Source organism: Camelus bactrianus, chromosome 9 (assembly GCF_048773025.1).
Source record: "Camelus bactrianus isolate YW-2024 breed Bactrian camel chromosome 9, ASM4877302v1, whole genome shotgun sequence".
Taxonomy (NCBI): domain Eukaryota; kingdom Metazoa; phylum Chordata; class Mammalia; order Artiodactyla; family Camelidae; genus Camelus; species Camelus bactrianus.
The window spans coordinates 2,176,580-2,193,439 of record NC_133547.1 but is presented as its reverse complement, the minus strand read 5'-3'; the positions used below and the strand labels follow the sequence as shown (position 1 = coordinate 2,193,439).

Genomic DNA, 16,860 nt, shown 5'->3' with positions numbered 1-16,860 from the left:
TCCGCCCCTGTGTCTTCTGAGGCTGCCCAAGGTGCATCTTACAATAGGTGCCCAGGACACAGGAATCCGAGTGACGGGTAGATGGCATTCTGGGGTGAAATAGCCATTTTCATTGCATGGTGGTGGGGGGTGGTCAGTGTTGCATCTGGGTTGAGCTCCGTTTTATTAGTGGCTCAATTAGGGAAAGGGGAACACAGCTCATGTTGATCCACTGCCTTCCCACTCCGCTGGGCGGAGCTCTAAGCGCTTGGCGTGTTTTCCCTCGCGAAGCCTCACGCGAGCCCCGTGGGGTGCCGACCGTCCCCGCATGGGCTGCTGAGGGGAGGCGCGTGGGGGTGCATCTGGGTCTCCCTGGAGGGCTCGTGACGACGCAGTGCGGGGCCCACCCCGGGAGTTTCTGAGCTGGGGGCCGGGAATCTGCAGTTCTAACCGGCTGCCAGGTGACGTCCTGCAGCTGGTCTGGGGACCAGACTTGGAGAACCGCTGTGTTGGAGGAACGCTAGGCTGATGGGGTGGAGCGCGGTGGTCACTAGGGAAAGTGGGCTGAGGCTGGCGCGGATGGACCTTGGACCCCCACCTATGGGGGCGTAGCCAAGCAGGAAGTGGTGGCTAAATCCTCCTCCCCATCTATCTGCTGAGCCCTGGCTCAGGCCTGCTGCCCTCCTGAGGGTGCCCTCTTCTAATCTGCAAAGGCACCGCAGAAGCTGGAGGAATCCTGGGTCTGAAGGGGTCCGACTATGTGGGACCCCACAGGCCAGGGTCAAGGATTTGCACCGGAGGGCTTTAAGCAAATAGAACATGATCCTATTTAAGTCTTAATTAGAGCCCTCAGATGCATGGATACACTAAATGTGGTCCACCCACACAGGGGGGTATTATTCAGCCTTAGAAAGGAAGGAAATTCTGACACACGCCACAACACAGATGAATCTTGAGGGCATTCTGCTCAATGAAATAAGCCAGACCCCAAAGACAAGGACTGTATGATTCCACTTACACTAGGTGCCTAGAATAGTCAAATTCATAGGAAGAAAGTAGAATCGTGGCTGCCAGGGGCTGGGGGGCAGGGGGATGGGGAGTCAGTGTGGGCAGTTTCAGTTTGGCAAGAGGAAGAGATTTCTGGACATGGATGGTGGTAACGGTTGCACAACAGTGTGAATGTACTTAATTCCACTGAACTGTATTCTTAAAAATGGTTAAAATGGTAAACTGTGTTATTTGTGTTTTACCACACACAAAAATGGTCCCTCTGTCTGGCTGCTGTGTGAGAAGGGACTGGGCTGCAGGGCTGGGAGCAGGCCAGGGTGGAAGCGGACACTCTCTAGGGAGGCCACGCAGTCACTCAGGTGCGAGGCCACAGGGACTTAGCCCAGGAGACAGCAGTGGAGAGGAGAGAAGTGGACAGATGCAGACTCTATTTTGAAGGCAGAGCCAACAGGACCAGCAGACAGACTGGACAGGGGAGGGGGCGATGGAAAAGGACAACCCTTCCATGTTTGGGGTGGGCATTTGGGTGAATGACAGATTTATTTTCTAAGATGTGTGAATGAAAATTATTGCCTGCCAGACCAGTAAACAAAGGGCGCTGCCACCATCAGCCATCAGCCACTACCCCCACCCACAACAGCAAGGAACCCAGGATGGAGACCAGTAGGCAGCCTGGCCTCTGCCACCACACCCAACGGTACCCCCGAGGGGACTCAGGATGGCAAAGAACAGGACACTGGCCCTAGTAGCCAGGTGCAAATCGAAGGAATGATTTCAGTGAGCCCAGACTTTTGCACCTTCCCGTTAACCTAGAAAAGCACTAAATTCCTTGATTTGAGATTACTGGCTTTCTTTAACAGTAATCTTTCGATGTTCTGAATACCTGGTCTTTGTTGCCAACTCTTACATATATATCCTGGTTCCTCCTCTGCCTCTTTGGAACAGTCTTTCAGAGCTGAGAGGCTGTAACCCAGGCTTAAGTCCTCAGAAATTGTCCGCTGAATAAAAACGTAACTCTCAACTTTTAGTTGTGCAATTTTTTTTCAGTCCACAGTTGGCAGAACACTCGGGGAGAAGCAAGTTTCTTTGCTGGGGGGAGGGGGCAAAACATTCTCTTTTGCCTACCTTAGGTTTGAGATGCCTGTTAATCCAAGTGGAGACGTCAAGTAGGCAATTGTGAAGCGGGAAGCCCCGTAAAAAGACCGGCAGGACCTCCAAGCAGAGCCACTACTCTCCTGCCAGCACCATCCAGTTCCCTAGCCCAGAGCCTCTATCTCCCTTTTTGCCTCTGAAACGGCTTACTTACCCCTATAATTCTATTGGCTCCCTGAGCTCACTTCTGATTGGTTATTTCCTTCACTCCTGATTGGTCTATGTCTACAAAGCTTGTTCCTGGTTGGTCAACTTCTGTTACACTTTATTTGCATATGATGTTGCAAAGTATAAAACTGGTAGCCTATAAAGGCCTGTGTAAACCTACAGTCGGGCTGGAGCTTTGAGTGTTAACTCTTCTGGGCCTACTGGCGTAGTAAACCTGAGTTCTCCAGCTCTCTGAGTGAGGCCTGGTTTCTTGCCAGATCCAGGTTGCTGTCACAACTGAGCTGTAACACTGAGCCGTAACACATTCTTCTGCAACATTTTGATCTGGGTGGGAACAAGATCAAGGGGTTTCCCTAGCAGAAATCGGTGTGGCTGGAACACATAGGGCGAGAGGGGAGTGGTGGGTAGAGAGGTGGGTGAGGGTACATAAGGCGACAATGAGGAGGTTGGTTTTCACCCAGTCTCGGACAGGAGGCTCTGACTCAGCCACTGACTGCTTGTGAAACCAGGGGAAAAGTTATTGTCCATCTAATGAATGCTTGTTATGCGCCAGCAACTGTCACACCCTGTCTACACAGCAGTCCGGGAGGTGGAGGTGCAGACGGGAGCAGACTCCTTCTCACCCTCACTACACGGCGGAATCCATGTGTGGACCGGGCGATGACTAGCCCTGGGTCCACGTGGTTCTGAACCGTCTGTACACTGAAGGTCCAACTCATCTCTTAGTTCTTTCCGTTCAGGCAGAAACCGTCGTGGATTCACGAGGAAGGAAACTGAGGCTGGAAACCGCGTGCCAGGCTCACAGGAGGAGCAGGGCGCCCTGGCAGCCCCGGGACCACGCTCCCCTCACGTCCGGATCCGGCGTCAACCTGGGAACTTACTAGTTCTGCATGGGTGGGGGAGGGGTGAAGCGCGACCGTTGTCAAGGAGACGCACCCCGCAGGCCCTGATTGGCGCAAAACTCTGGGCCAGCCCCTCCTCTTCTCCCGCCCGCTCCAGGGGTCTCGGGCCCCATTTCCCGAGTGCCGGCAGCCCGTAGCCTCCTCCGGTCTCCACGGCAACGCCTCCATGGCTGCTCCTCCTTCCCCGGCTCAAGAAAATCATCCCCTTCGTGACTTCTGCGCATGCCCGGGGCGCGTGCGCGCGCGCGCGGGCCAATGGGAAAGCCTGCATGCATTCTGGGAAATGTAGTCCAAAGTCTGGCGCGCCGAGAGGCCATATTTGCGAGGACCAATTGGCTGCTGGCGGCCCTTAGATGCATCTTGGGATATGTAGTTCTAGCGCTGGCGGAGCCATTCGAAGACCGGCGTGAGTGGGTCGCCACGGCGAGGGCCAATGGGAAGCCGTCTTTGCCGCTATGCTTCCTGGGAGATGTAGTTCTCGGGTAAGGACAGCAAGGTTGTAGGGGGAACGGACCGCAGGGTCTCCGGGAGTGTTGAGGGGGAGGGGAAAGGATGAGTTTGGCGCAAAGCCTGCCGGGGCATGGAGTCCTGGTGAGTTCTGTGCGCATGTGCGAGGAGGCGAGGGGGCTTGAGGGGCCTCGCCCGGGAGAGTAAGGTGAGCGAGGGGGGCAAGGAGGGAGGGCTTGGTGGGGGGCGGTTGGACGAGCTTTGGGGAGAGGTGGCTGGAGGCTGGAGGAGGAAGAGGAGGAGGGATGGGAGATTCGCGGGGGAGGGGATAAGGAGGAGGCCGGGGGAGGGGGAGGGGTGGGAGCGCGAACGGGTTGGGGAGGGTCGGGAAGTGGGAGGGGGTTGTGGGTCCTGGGGGCGGAGGACGCGGGAGAGAGTTGGAAACTGAGGGCGGGGGGAGGGTCGGGAAGCGGGAGGGGGAGGGCTTTCCGGCGCGGGGTGGGCTGGGCCCTGCGGAGGAGGCTGGGGGCGCCGGACGGACCCCGGGCGAGAGGTTTGCGGGTAGGGGCTCGGGGGAGGGTCGTGGTCCTGCCGCGGGCGGGTGCAGGTGGTTCGTCTCGCGCGTGTCTTTGCGAGTTGGGTCGCACTTTCACGGAGTTGTGAGGTTCCCGAGGACGAGACCAATTGCCCCGTTCCGTTCCTTTCTTTCCCGATGAAGAGTGCCCCCCTCCGTCCCTAGCCCGCTGGAAGGGGTTAAATTCGTGGGCGTGCGGTGCTTCAGGGCTGTGTGTGTTCTTATTCTCGTCTGAAGCTGCCCTCCCCTCAGCCCCAGTCACCCTTTTCTTTCCTATTTTAACCCTTGTTGCAGCTCACGCTTGGGTTTAATGCGTGTGCTTGTTTTGTGCGTAGAGGCAACCCCAGCGCCTCCCAAAGTCACAAGCACAGTGAACGCTGACTCTGCCTGAAGGCTAGCTCAGCGCAGTTGGGCGCTGTTCTCAGCGTCTTTGTATTCGTTGTATCTTGAATTATGAGCGCGACTCGGGGTTAGTAGGACTTTTCTCCCGGCTTTACAGCCGGGAAAGGGAGATTCGGTGTGTGGAAGGTACCGTAGCTTGTCCAAGGACAAATAGCTGGGACGTGGCAGAGCTGGGATTGGCTCCAGGGCCCTTATGCTCTGAGTAAATATTTGTCTAGTGGACGGGTGGCTCTCCACCGGGGGCGACTGTGTCCCCCAGGGGACTTGTGGCACTAACTGGAGACATTTTGGGTTGTCACAATTGGGGAGATAGAGCTGGCACCTGCTGGAAAGAGACCAGGGATGCTGCTAGTATTGTACGTTACATAGGGCGGCTGCCACGACACAGGATTACCGCGCCCCACAGGTCACTAGTGCAAGGGTCGGAAACCCAGGGCTGTCCAGGCCGGTCTTCACTGAACGCTTCTTCTGTGCCTGGTCTCTTCGATTCATGCTCCCCGCAACCCCCGTGGGTCAGGGGTTACTGCAGGTGGGGAATGTAAGTCCAGAGAGGGCACGTCACACGTGCAAGGTCACACCATGGATAGATGGCAGAGTTGAAAGTGGGAGCCAGGCAGGCAACTCTGGGCCGTGTCTCTTATCCATTAAGTTAATCCAGCAAGAGGAGGTGCTAGGTGCAACCGATGTGGGCTCTGGAGTCGACAGTCAGATTCCAGGTTCAGTGCTACACGGACACAGACAAAGTAATGTTACAGGTGCTTTACCGGAGGTGGCACAGGGCACTGTGGCAGCACCGGACCACTGGCCCCTCCCTGGACAATAGGGCTTGGTTTTCCCAGCAGAGCGACCTTTTGTGTGTGTGTGTGTTTTGTTTCATTTATTATTATTTTCTTTATTGAGGCACGGTTGACGTATAACATTAGCTTCAAGTGTACAGCTAGTGATCTGGTGTTTATATATTTTGCAGAATGAATGACCGCAATCATTCTAGTTAGCCTCCATCACCATCTAGTTACAGAACTTTTTCTTGTGATGAGGTGGTTTAAGGTCTACTCTCTTACCAACTTTCGAATATGCGACACGGCATTATTAACTGTCGTCACCGTGTTTTACATTATGTTGCCATGACTTGCTTATTTTGTAACTGGAACTTTGTGCCCTTTGACTCCGTTCACCCATTTGGCCCAACCCCCACCCCTGGCCTCTGGCAACCACCAGTCTGTTCTCTGAATCTATGAGCTTGTTTTATTTTTTTTCGTACCCCTTATAAGGGGCATCATATGGTATTTGTCTTTCTCTCTGTGACTTATTTCACTCAGTAGAATGCCCTCGAGAACCATCCATGTCTTCACAAATGGCAAGATTTCATTCTTTTTTAATGGCTGAATAATATTCCACTGTATGTATATGTATATGTGTGTATATATATATAATATCTTCATCCATCAATGGACACTGAATAGTATTTCATTGTACATATCTGTATGTGTGTATATATATGTGTATGTGTGTATATATACATATATCACATCTTTTTCACCCATTTATCCATTAATGGACACTGAATAATATTCCACTGTATGTATGTGAGTACATACGTATATATGTATGTCTGTGTATATATACATCACATCTTCATTTACTCATCAGTGACGCTGCTTCCACTTCTTGGCTATTGTAGACAATGCTCCTGTGAATATGGGGTGTGTGTATTTTTTCAAATTAGTGTTTTCATTTTCTTTGGGTAAATAACCAGAAGTGGAATTGCTGTATCAAATGGTAGTTCTGTTTTTAATTTTTTGAGGAACCTCCATACTGTTTTCCATAGTGGCTGCATGGAGTGACAGTACATGCTTTCTCAGGGGCAGACCCTGAGCTAGGTGACCCAGGACCCAGAGGAGTCGGACCGGTCCTGCCCTAGGAGCTCACTGTGGCCGGCCGGGAACGTGGGTACCTGAGGTCCTCCCTGAGATCACAAGGCGCTTCGGCCTGATGCCCAGGGCCTCGCTCACTCAGTCAGACTCCATTCCCACCCTAGAGGGAACTCTCACAGCAGAGCAGGCTTCTCTGCATCTTTCAAGACTTGGCTCTGGCCTTGATCCTCTGGGGAGGCTTCCCTGCCACTCCCAGGCTAGTCAGTCCTAGGATGGGTGGGTGGGTGGGAGGTGATGCCGGGACCAGCTTTAGAGCCTGACAGACATAGGTGTGCCATAAGCCTCTGCCACTTATCAGCTGGGTGACTTTGGGCCAAGATGCCTTCACATTCTCCATCTGCAAAATGGGGGCAGAAATGCTAATTGCAGAGGGCCAATCATCTTAGTGATTCTCTTTCAGTGTCAGCCAGCATGCTGGGCTCTTATATGTGGTCTCTTGCCCTCGTGAAGCTTAAATTCTTGTAAGAGAAGACAGTGTGTGGTAAGACCCAATCTTATTAAAACGCCAAGATAAAATTAATAAGGGGGATGTGATAGTAACTGCAGGGAAGGATGTGTGGGTGATTTGGGGAAGCTGTCTGAGGTGGGAAGAGTGGCATCCAGGTCTCAAAGGTGAGGAGCCAGCTGAGCAAAGATGGGGGCGAGGGAGCAGCAGGTACACAGGCCCTGAGGTAGGACCAGCCTTAAGTCTGAGACAAGAATCAGTGCCTAGCAGATGGGCACAGCTGTGCGCCGATAAAACTTTATTTAAACAAACAGGCTGCTGGTCAGTGTTTCTCAAAAGGTTTTTTAACCCAGGACCCCTTCATACTTTAAAACAATCTTTGAAGACCCCCTCCCAAAGCACTTTTTTTTTAATTGACGTATAGTTGGTTTGCAGTGTTGTGTTAATTTCTGGTGTACAGCATAGTGATTCAGTTTTTTATATATATAATATATATATGCCTATATATATTCCTTTTTGTATTCTTTTTCATTATAGGCTATTACAGGGTATTGAATATATAGTTCCCTGTGCTCTACAGTAGGACCTTGTTTATCCCAAAGCACTTTGGTTTACAGGAGTTACGTCTGCTGGTTATGCTATCATATGAGAAATTAAGGCTGAGGAATGTCAAATTGTTAATGCATTTAAAAACAGTGGTAGCCAGCTCTTCATGTGCTAACATAAATGACACCTTTTAAGTGAAAAATAACCATGTTTTCCAAAATGAAAAGTTGGAAATGTGGCATCTCACTGTCTTGACTTGAGCAGCTGGATTCTCACATCTGCCTCTGCTTTCGGCCTGTGGCCACAGCCTCTGGAAAGCCCCACCGTGTGCTCAGGAGGGAGGGTTATCTCAGGGACCACGGTTCCAGGCCAGGCTTATTTGGGGCTGGATCATTCTCCGCTGTGGGGCTGCCCGTGCACTGTAGGGTCCTTAGCAGCATCCCCCCCTCCCCCCGCCGTCCAGAAGCCAGCAGCACTGCTCTCCCCAACCCCCGTCCAACGATCAAATGTCTCCAGACCTTTCCAGGTGTCTCCCCGGAGTAATGCCACCCCTGGTTGAGAGCCCCCGCTCTGGGCTCTTGTGTCATCCTCACAGCTGAAGCCACTGCCCCGTCTGAGAAGGGGAAGAGGAAGTGGAGGGCACACAGCTTCCTGGGGGGGAGCGGGGGGGAGGGTCTTACAAAAGATGTGGCTGGGGGCCCATTAGCGTCTTGGCCTGTTGGGTGGCCATAACAGGATACCCCAGACCAGGCGGCTTCAACACCACGTTTCTTCCCCACAGTTCCGGAGGTCTGGAGGCCAGGATCGCGTGCGGGCGGATTCGGTGTCTGGTGAGGCCCCGTCCCGGCTTGCAGACGGCTGCCTTCTTGCTGTGTCACACGTGGAAGAGGGCGCCCCCTCTTCTTACCAGGCCAGCAGCCCTGTAGGAGTAGGCTGCCACCCTTATGACCTTATTTAATCTTCATTTCTTCCTAAGAGCCCATCTCCAAATACAGTCTGGTTGGGGTTAGAGCTTCACACATGACCTTGGAGGTGGGGGGTCACGGGTCTGTCCACAGTGGGTAGTAAAGAACGGATGGGGGCTTTGAGCGTCCTAAAGTGTCTGCCTTGGGGCCGGAGGGCTGGAACACGGTCGGGCACAGTGGTGCTGTGACAGCGCACGGCCTCTTGAGAGTCTGCTGCAGGCAAGTCCCCTGGGCATGCTCTGCTGCTCAGTCCTCACAGTGATGTTCGGAGGAAAGGGAGGACAGCAGGACCCAGGGTCACCCCGGGAGGGGCAGAGCAGGGGTGTGAACCCCTTGTCCCCGGGTGGGTCACGATCGCCCCTTCCCCAGCGCCTGCTGTGCACAGACTCTGAGTGTGGCTCCTCACTGGAGGGCCTGTCCCTCGGCCGCACAAGGGGAAACCGAGGCACAGAGCAGCGACGTTGCTGCTCCCGAGTGAGGCGCTGTGGCTCAAGACCCCATGCCCCTGCGCTCCTGTCCCCTGCACGGCGGAGGCGCTGGGCCCAGGGTGACGGAGCTGGTCTCTCACGGCCGGGCTTCCCTCCCCACAGGCGCTGCTGCCCCGCCAGCCCCATGGAGGCCCCAGCCGTGCAGCCCGTGAAGCAGGAGGGCCTGGCCGCCGAGGGCCTGCGCCTGGACTCGCCATGGCACCGCTTCCGCCACTTCCACCTGGGCGACGCACCTGGGCCGCGCGAGGCGCTGGGCCTGCTGCGCGCCCTGTGCCGGGACTGGCTGCGGCCCGAGGTGCACACCAAGGAGCAGATGCTGGAGTTGCTGGTGCTGGAGCAGTTCCTGAGCGCCCTGCCCGCCGACATCCAGGCCTGGGTGTGCAGCCGGCGGCCCCAGAGCGGGGAGGAGGCCGTGGTCCTGCTGGAGGAGCTCTGGGTGAGCGGGGGCGGCTGCGGGCGGGCCTCGGCCCGAGGGGTCAGCCCCTGCCCTAAGCAGACCGACAGCAGGCGCCATGGCCCGAAGCCCAGGGTGTGGCTGCAGTGGGGACGCTCTAGGGCAGGTGTGAGCAGGGCCCACAGGACCTTCTGGCACTCGGTGCAAGTTCGGGGTCCCCAGGACCACCTGGTCTGACAGTTGGGTGGAAGGACTCAGGACTCACTGAAAGCTGTTCTGCTCACAGTTACGGTTGGCGGCGGCGAGTGGAGGGTCACCAGGGCCGGGAGAGGCACCGCGGGTACAATGGGAGCTCCCCGTTTAACCCGGGAACCACCAGGCTGTTTCCCACCAAGGCTGCACCGTTTCACACCCCCCACCTCCTGGGAAGAGGAGTCCAGCTCCTGGGGCCTCTTACTGTCGTCCTCAGTGGACGCTGAGTGAATGACCGGAGGGATGGGAAACCTGTGTCAGACCGTCGGCCTTCTCTGTGACGGCTCAGAAAACGTTTCCCAGGAAGAGGTCAAGACACAGGAGGGCCGAGGTGCAGGCGGGGGCCGGGCACGAGGCCCGCTAGCTCCCTGAGTGCCTCTAGCCACAGACCTGTCTGGGGGCCCTGGGGTCAGTTTGGTGGGCTGGGTGGAGCAGTCTCACCTGGAGCCCCCACTCAGATGGGAGGACACAGAGCTCCCAGCCTCTGTGGGGCCCAGTGACCCCGAGTGATGTCCGCCCAGTTGCACCTGGGCCGGCACGCCCAGTGGGTCCCCCACAGTCCTCAGGCAAACACAGGCCTGAGGATGTCCACTGCTGCGGGGGCCCCTGCAGGGTGGATGCGGGAGAAGTAACAACACATCCACACGAACCTCGTGCACAGTACTACGTGAGGGTAGCAGGGCAGTGTCGCTCATAAGGGCACGTGGCCTGTGCGCCAGCCGGGCGTCTCTTAGCCACAGGAGTGAAACACTGGCACACCCTGCAGTGTGGGGAGACTCCGAACCGTGAGGAAGGAGCCGGTCACTAGGAAGGACCCCTGGCTGCGTGGTTCTGTTCGCATGCGATGCCCTGAGGCAGACCCACAGGGGCGGGAGCAGATTAGTGGTTCCCAGGGGCCTGGGGCAGGGAATTGGGGAGCGACTGCTCACAGGTGCCGGCTTTATTTGGAGGTGACAAAAATATTCTACATTTGATTGTGCTGACGGTTGCACAATTGAATACACTAAAAACCACTGAACTGTGCTTTAAGTGGGTGACTTCTGTGGTGCCCAGGACACCGTCTGCCGTTTACCGTGGCCTGGACTTAGAGGTCCAGCAGGGGCCACCACAGAAGCAGGTGGCGGGTCAGCACCCACGGCACCGTAGCACGCTGATCGCAATCTCGAATCATGTCACGACAGAGCCGCTTTTTATGAAAGGCTCGGCGCCAGCGATGGCACAGAAGCCAGCCAGGCCAGCCCCTGTCCCCCGGAGCCCACCACCCGCTGGGGAGGTGGGCAGGCACAGATACGACAGTGCAGTGTGACAGTTCAGGCGTCCCCAGTGCAGAGGTCGACCAGACCTTCCAGGGAGGAAGGACGCCGACTCTGTACAAACTTTTCCCAAAAGCTGAGTGGAGGGAACATTCTCGGCTCATCCTGTGGGGCCGGCTTCCCCCAGAGCGAGCGACCGGACTGAGAGGGGAGGGGCGGCGGCTCGGGCTCCTCAGCTGGGACTGTGCTTCCTCTTGTCTCAGGGACCAGCGACGAGGGCCCCTCGGGATGCGACCTCTGATGGCTCCAGGGTCGGCGTGGCAAAGGAAGAATGTGAGACGGCGCCCCTAGGTGAGCAGCTCACCCCCTCCCCACACCTCCCCCGGCATCAGAAGCCCCTCGTCTCCCAGCCCAGGCGGGGATCCTCTCTCGTCCATCATTTGTTTCTTCAGTGAGCATCCCTGACGTCCCTGCCGTGTGCCCAGCCTGTGCTGGGCACCGGGGCAGGAGCGGAATCAGACACGGGTGGGGGTCGGACAGGACAGCGAGCGCTGGTGACGAGCACCAGCCGTGAGCACGGGCAGGCATGGCTCTGCCAGCTCCCTGCAATCCTGCCGCAGCCCTGGAGATACCCGGCTTTATCAGCCGCGTTTTGTCACTGCAGAAACCCAGGCGCAGGGAGATGACACAGGATGAAGTGCTGGCCAGGCCAGAGTGGCACCAAGGCCATCTGACCCCAGAGCCTCTGTGCCAAGTTCTCAGCTCGGCGCAGCCTCCTGCAGTCTCGCAAGTCCCGTTGGCCCCTACTGAGTCGAGCTTCTCCCCACCCGGTGGATCTAGTTGCTGTGGCTGGGGCTGTGGCGCTCAGTCCCCATTGGCCAGGCCTGCCACACGTACCCGAGCTGGGGGCGGGCAGGCGCTGGCCCCATCTGAGCACATGCGTTAGGGTGAGGAAGGGAAAATGAGGCTGAACCTTGTCAAAAGTAGGGAACAGACTATGGAGACAAAACCCAGGGACCCCATCAGAGGCAGGAAGATGACTGGTGCTAGCGTGGAGCCAGGGGCTGGAGACCTGGGGGGACGGAGGGTGTCACTGACCTCCCACCAGGGCCAGGAGGGGTCTGGGGAGCTGAGGGGTCATCTCTGAGGTCGGACATGGAGGCAGCTGGATGGACGCCCATAGGGGCAAGGAGGGACCCGGGTTTCCAGCTTGGGAGCCTGTGGTCTCAGGACAAAGCATGGCCCTGGCCTGATAAACACCATCAGGACCCACAGAGCACAGAGGATGCCTGTGGGCCTCCAGAAGAGGACAGACAGGGGTGGAAGCTCCAGAACACTTCCTGGGGAGGGCAGGTCAGGAAGGGAGCAAGGCTGGGAAGGCAGCCCTGAGGCAGTGCCCTCCTGTGTCCCTAAACAGGACGACAGCATTGCACCCGCTCTCACTGGGCCGCGTGGGGTTGGAGTGAGGGCGCTCTGAAGTGTTCAGCACTGGGCCAGGCACACGGGGAGCAATCGACTTGTTAGTAACTCCTGTTTTTATCACACTTGTCGTAGTGTTACACTTAAAAACAAAGGTTGCTCATCTCCTCGGAACTCCATAGAGCAGTCTGAAAACCTGGAGAAAGGAAATGGGTGTTTCATCCACCCACCCAGCTTATCTCCCCACTTACCCACCCACCCACCTACCAATCCGCCCGCCCACCCATCCATCCAGGCCTATACCCTCTAACGTGTATTCACTTATCTACCCACCCAGTTCCTCCTCTCCCGTTCGTCAGCCATCCATCCATCCAGTTACTGGGCGTTTACTGTGCTCCAGGCACGGCGCTGTGCAGGGACACGGGGGTGAATAAAAAGCTAACCCTAACCCTTACCCCACCCCACCCCCGCTCTGGGACTGCTCCGCTAACCGTGACACGGCCGCCCTCCCGGCCCCCCCCCCACCTCCTCTTGCGCGGAGCTTGCCGCCCTGACTGCGCCTTTGCCCGGCAGGAGACTCGGCCCCCGGGGCTGACGAAGCGGCGACGGGGGACGCCCCGGCGGCGCGCGCCTACAAGCAGGAGCCGGGCAGCCCCCCGCCGGCCCCGCCGACCCCGCCGGCGCCCGGCCCGCCCGCCTTCCTGCCGGCCCCGGGCTCCGTGTCCTGCCCGGAGTGCGGCAAGGCCTCGCTGAAGCCGGCCCACCTGCTGCGCCACCGGCAGAGCCACTCTGGCGAGAAGCCGCACGCCTGCCCCGAGTGTGGCAAGGCCTTCCGGCGCAAGGAGCACCTGCGGCGCCACCGCGGCACGCACCCCGGCGGCCCCGGGCCGGCCCTGCGCCCGCTGCCTGCGCGCGAGAAGCCGCACGCCTGCTGCGAGTGCGGCAAGACCTTCTACTGGCGCGAGCACCTGGTGCGCCACCGCAAGACGCACTCGGGGGCGCGGCCGTTCGCCTGCTGGGAGTGCGGCAAGGGCTTCGGGCGCCGCGAGCACGTGCTGCGCCACCAGCGCATCCACGGGCGCGCGGCCGGCGGCGGCGGCGGCGGCGCGGGCGGGGCGGCGGCGCCGGGCGCAGAGGGCGGGGGCCCTTTCCCGCCCTGGCCGCTGGGGTAGCCCCGCGCGCCCCGCCGTCCTCCTCCCGCACCAGCCCCTCTCCCCCGCCTCTCCTCCTGCGGCGCCTCCCTGGTCAAAACCTCCGATGCCCTAGCGTTCTCTGTTCCTTCCCCCACTCTCTCTACATGTCCCAGTCCTCACTCTTCCTATGCAGGCCTCACCTCCGTCCTCACAGCCTCTCCCACCGCGCCGGAGGTGCCCCCTCACGTCCTCCTCTCCCCCTCCGTCTTCACTCCCTCCCTCTCCCCTGGGGTCAGGAGCCCAGAAGAGGAGCAAGGGCCAGAGCAGCAGGCACTCCCCCCCCCCCCCCGCCCCCTACCCTGTCCTCCATCAGGAGGAGGCTGAAGGAAGAGGCCTGGGTCTTGTCCCTAGGCGACCCCTCAGGGCAGGCTGGAGGACTGGGAAAGGGTGGTGGTTCTGACAGGACAGACCTAGGCTCTGGCTTTGGGCTCCCTGGCCTGGCTCCTCCCCGCGAGCCAGGAAGGCCTGAGATGGACAGAGATACCTGCTCGTGGGAAGCGCTTTAGGGACAACAGTTCACCAGCATCTGGAGACTAATAAAGTCACTGATGTGTTGTGCAGGCCCCGAGTGTCCCGTTCTGTCCTTGGGTCTCCTCCCTGAGCTCACGGTGGAGGGGAGGGGCACTGCGGGCCCGCCTCGGATCCTCCTCCGGGCCACGTGGGGGGCGGGGTGTCTGGGCTCAGCCTAGGGGCCTGGTTCCTTGTCCTTGAACCCGGTGATGAGCTGAGCCCCGTGAGAGGCGATGGGAGATGAGTTTCTGCAGGCGTCTGTGCCGCAGGGGAATTGCTCAGACATGCGGTTTATCCAGCTCGCTCAGTGGCCCCAGGAGCCGGTTCCTCTGCCTCCCTCACGGAGGCAGGACTCCGTCTAGCGCGCAGCTGCTTCGGGTTGTAATCCTGACCTTACAGCTTCAGGCTACGTGATCTTAGGTCCCATCCCCTCTCTGAGCCTATTTCCACGTCTGTCAGTAACAACAGTGGTACCCCCATCCCTTGCTAGGTGTAATATGTGGGGTAGGTCACCCCTCAAATATCATCAGTAGGTCTCTCCAGTGGCCCATTTTCCAAAGAGGAATCCAGTCTCCTGCTGGGGATGGTCCCAGGAGCCTGGTGGCTATCCGTCTGGACCCCCAGAGGGAGGTGGTGGGGGCTCGAGGGTGGCTCACTGTTGGGTGCAGCCCTTGGCCAGAACCCTTCCCTGAGTGCCCCCTCACCTCTGTCCTAAGTTCAGCACAGGATCCAGACCCTGGTTCCTTCTCTCCAGGGAAAGACAGTTGCTCGTTTGGGTGTCCTGGAAGGAGAGCTCTGGCCTGACTGCACCCCCTGCTGATGTCTGACCCGCCCTCTCGGGTCTGGCATTGCCCTGGGCTCCTGTGTGTCCAGCGCCCGAGCCTGGGCTTCTGCCAGCCAAATCCTCCACAGTCACTGCCATAGGCTTTGCCAGCTCCTGGCTCAGAGTCCAGCGCTGGTGCGTCTGTCCAGTAAAACCCAGGCCACGGGCCATGCCCTGGCTGCAAGGGCGTCTGGGAAAGCGACTAGCTGGACTGTCTGGCGTGTATAGCCAGAGGCTGGCTCCACCTTCCAAGACTGGTGACAGCTGGAGGAGGTTGGGTGCCAGGGAATCTCCAGGAGTGATGGTGACTGTCAGGGTGCCTTGGGCAAACCCTTGGGCCTTAGCACTCACCCTGAGAAACAGGGCTAAGAGCGCTCCTGTGGAAGGGGCCCGTCCTGGAAGTTAAATGAGGGCATGAATGCAATGCTTGCATTGCTGGGCCTGCGGAAGCTTCCAGGACCACGGGCTCGCCTTTCCCTCCGGAGGTCCCTAGCACCATGTCCAGCAGAGGAAGCCGGCTGGGAGAGGCATGTCGCCTGCCGCAGGACCTCACGAGGAGACTGGGAGGAGCACAAGGAGGTGGGATCAGGGGTGTCAGGCCAGGCTGGGTCTTTCAAGCACTCAAAGCCATCAGCTCCTTTCATGGTCATGACCCAAGGAGACAGGCACTGTTGTCACCCCGTCACACACATCAGGGAACCGAGGCACCAGAACATCTGTGGCTGGGCTGTGGTCTCGGATCTAAACCAGGTGGTCTGGCCCCAGCGCCCTGGTGGCGCCTGCTCATCACGTGGCACTGATACTCCAGCACCTGCCATCGCTCAGGGCCCCTCGCTGCTGCCACCAGCACAGCCACCACCTGGGCTGTCGAGACTGCATCCCTGACTTCCCTCTGGTACCCCAACCCCCAACACACAGCATCCGCCTGTGCAATGGTCCATCGAGGTATCCCCATCTCTCTCCACCTTTGTCACACAGGATGCATGGTGCCGACCGAGCCTTGGGGTGGGAGGGGCCAGAAAACACTGAATCACTCTGCTGTACCCTGAAACCAACACAACTTTGTAAATCAACTATACTTCAATAAAAATTTAAAACTAGATAAGTATTTGATAAATTTAAAACTAAATCAGTGTTAGATTTGCAAATACTAACTACTATATATAAAATAGGTAAACAAGTTTATACTATACAGCACAGGGAACTATATTCAGTATCTCGTAATAACCTGTAATGAAAAAGAATCTGAAAACAAATATATGTATATTCATGTATGACTGAAACATGTTGTATACCAGAAGTTAACACAACACTGTAAACTGACTATACTTCAATTTAAAAAAAAAAAAAATGCTACACAAAAAAACTAAATAAGCAAACAGTAGATGTTATAACGTCACTGCTGACTAGTTCTTTGAGAAACAAGAAACATTGTTTTCTGCTTCAGTTTTCCTAACAATTCAATAAAAGTTAAAACATCAAAAAACAAAATAAAAACAAAAACCCCCAGGCTGCACGCACAGTACGTTGGTGACTGCCCGTGGAGGAGGTAGAAGGGAATAGTATAATCCGTTTGAAAAGAGAAGGGCTTTTTGCACAGCCCAGTGATGGTGGTGAACCAAGGACAGAGGGGGTGTGATGAACCCAAACGGCTGCATCCGACCAGGAAAATAAGCAAAACCAACCGCCCCCCGACCCGGTCCCATCAGGACAGGATGAGCTGCGGCTCACCGGCCGTTTTTATTTACCAGCCAGCACCGCAGCCCGGAAAACCCAGATTGCAGCTTTGGAGGCTGGACCTCGTCTTCCTGCTTCCTTCTCTGGTGCCAAGAAGGGAGACTGTGGTTCATGGAGGTCCTCGTAGGAGCTGGCCGGTGGCCAGGGGCTCCAGACCGGCCACGGGAAGCCGTCAGGTTCCTGCTTCAGCTCCGAGGGGTCCGTGCAGGGGGCTCCGTCAGGGTGCCGCAGAGGTGAGCTGACTTTCCCTTAGTTTCCCTTCTGGCCGC

General features: G+C 57.4%; 1 protein-coding gene across 7 annotated transcripts; it reads left to right on the top strand.

The window, feature by feature from the left end:
• Nucleotides 1-3,449: 3,449 nt before the first annotated feature.
• On the top strand, nucleotides 3,450-14,084 carry ZNF444 (zinc finger protein 444). 7 transcript variants are annotated; one of them, XM_074369023.1, is made up of 5 exons: nucleotides 3,450-3,691; nucleotides 8,339-8,467; nucleotides 9,113-9,446; nucleotides 11,173-11,260; nucleotides 12,902-14,084. In XM_074369023.1, exons 1-5 carry the CDS (start codon nucleotides 3,465-3,467, stop codon nucleotides 13,498-13,500), a joined length of 1,377 nt encoding a protein of 458 aa, XP_074225124.1. In that variant the 5' UTR covers nucleotides 3,450-3,464; the 3' UTR covers nucleotides 13,501-14,084. The 7 variants fall into 7 exon arrangements, with proteins under 7 accessions (XP_074225124.1, XP_074225123.1, XP_074225125.1 ...); XM_074369022.1 differs by having other exon boundaries at nucleotides 8,339-8,479; XM_074369024.1 differs by having other exon boundaries at nucleotides 3,682-3,864; nucleotides 8,339-8,387.
• The last annotated feature ends 2,776 nt before the right edge of the window (nucleotides 14,085-16,860 follow it).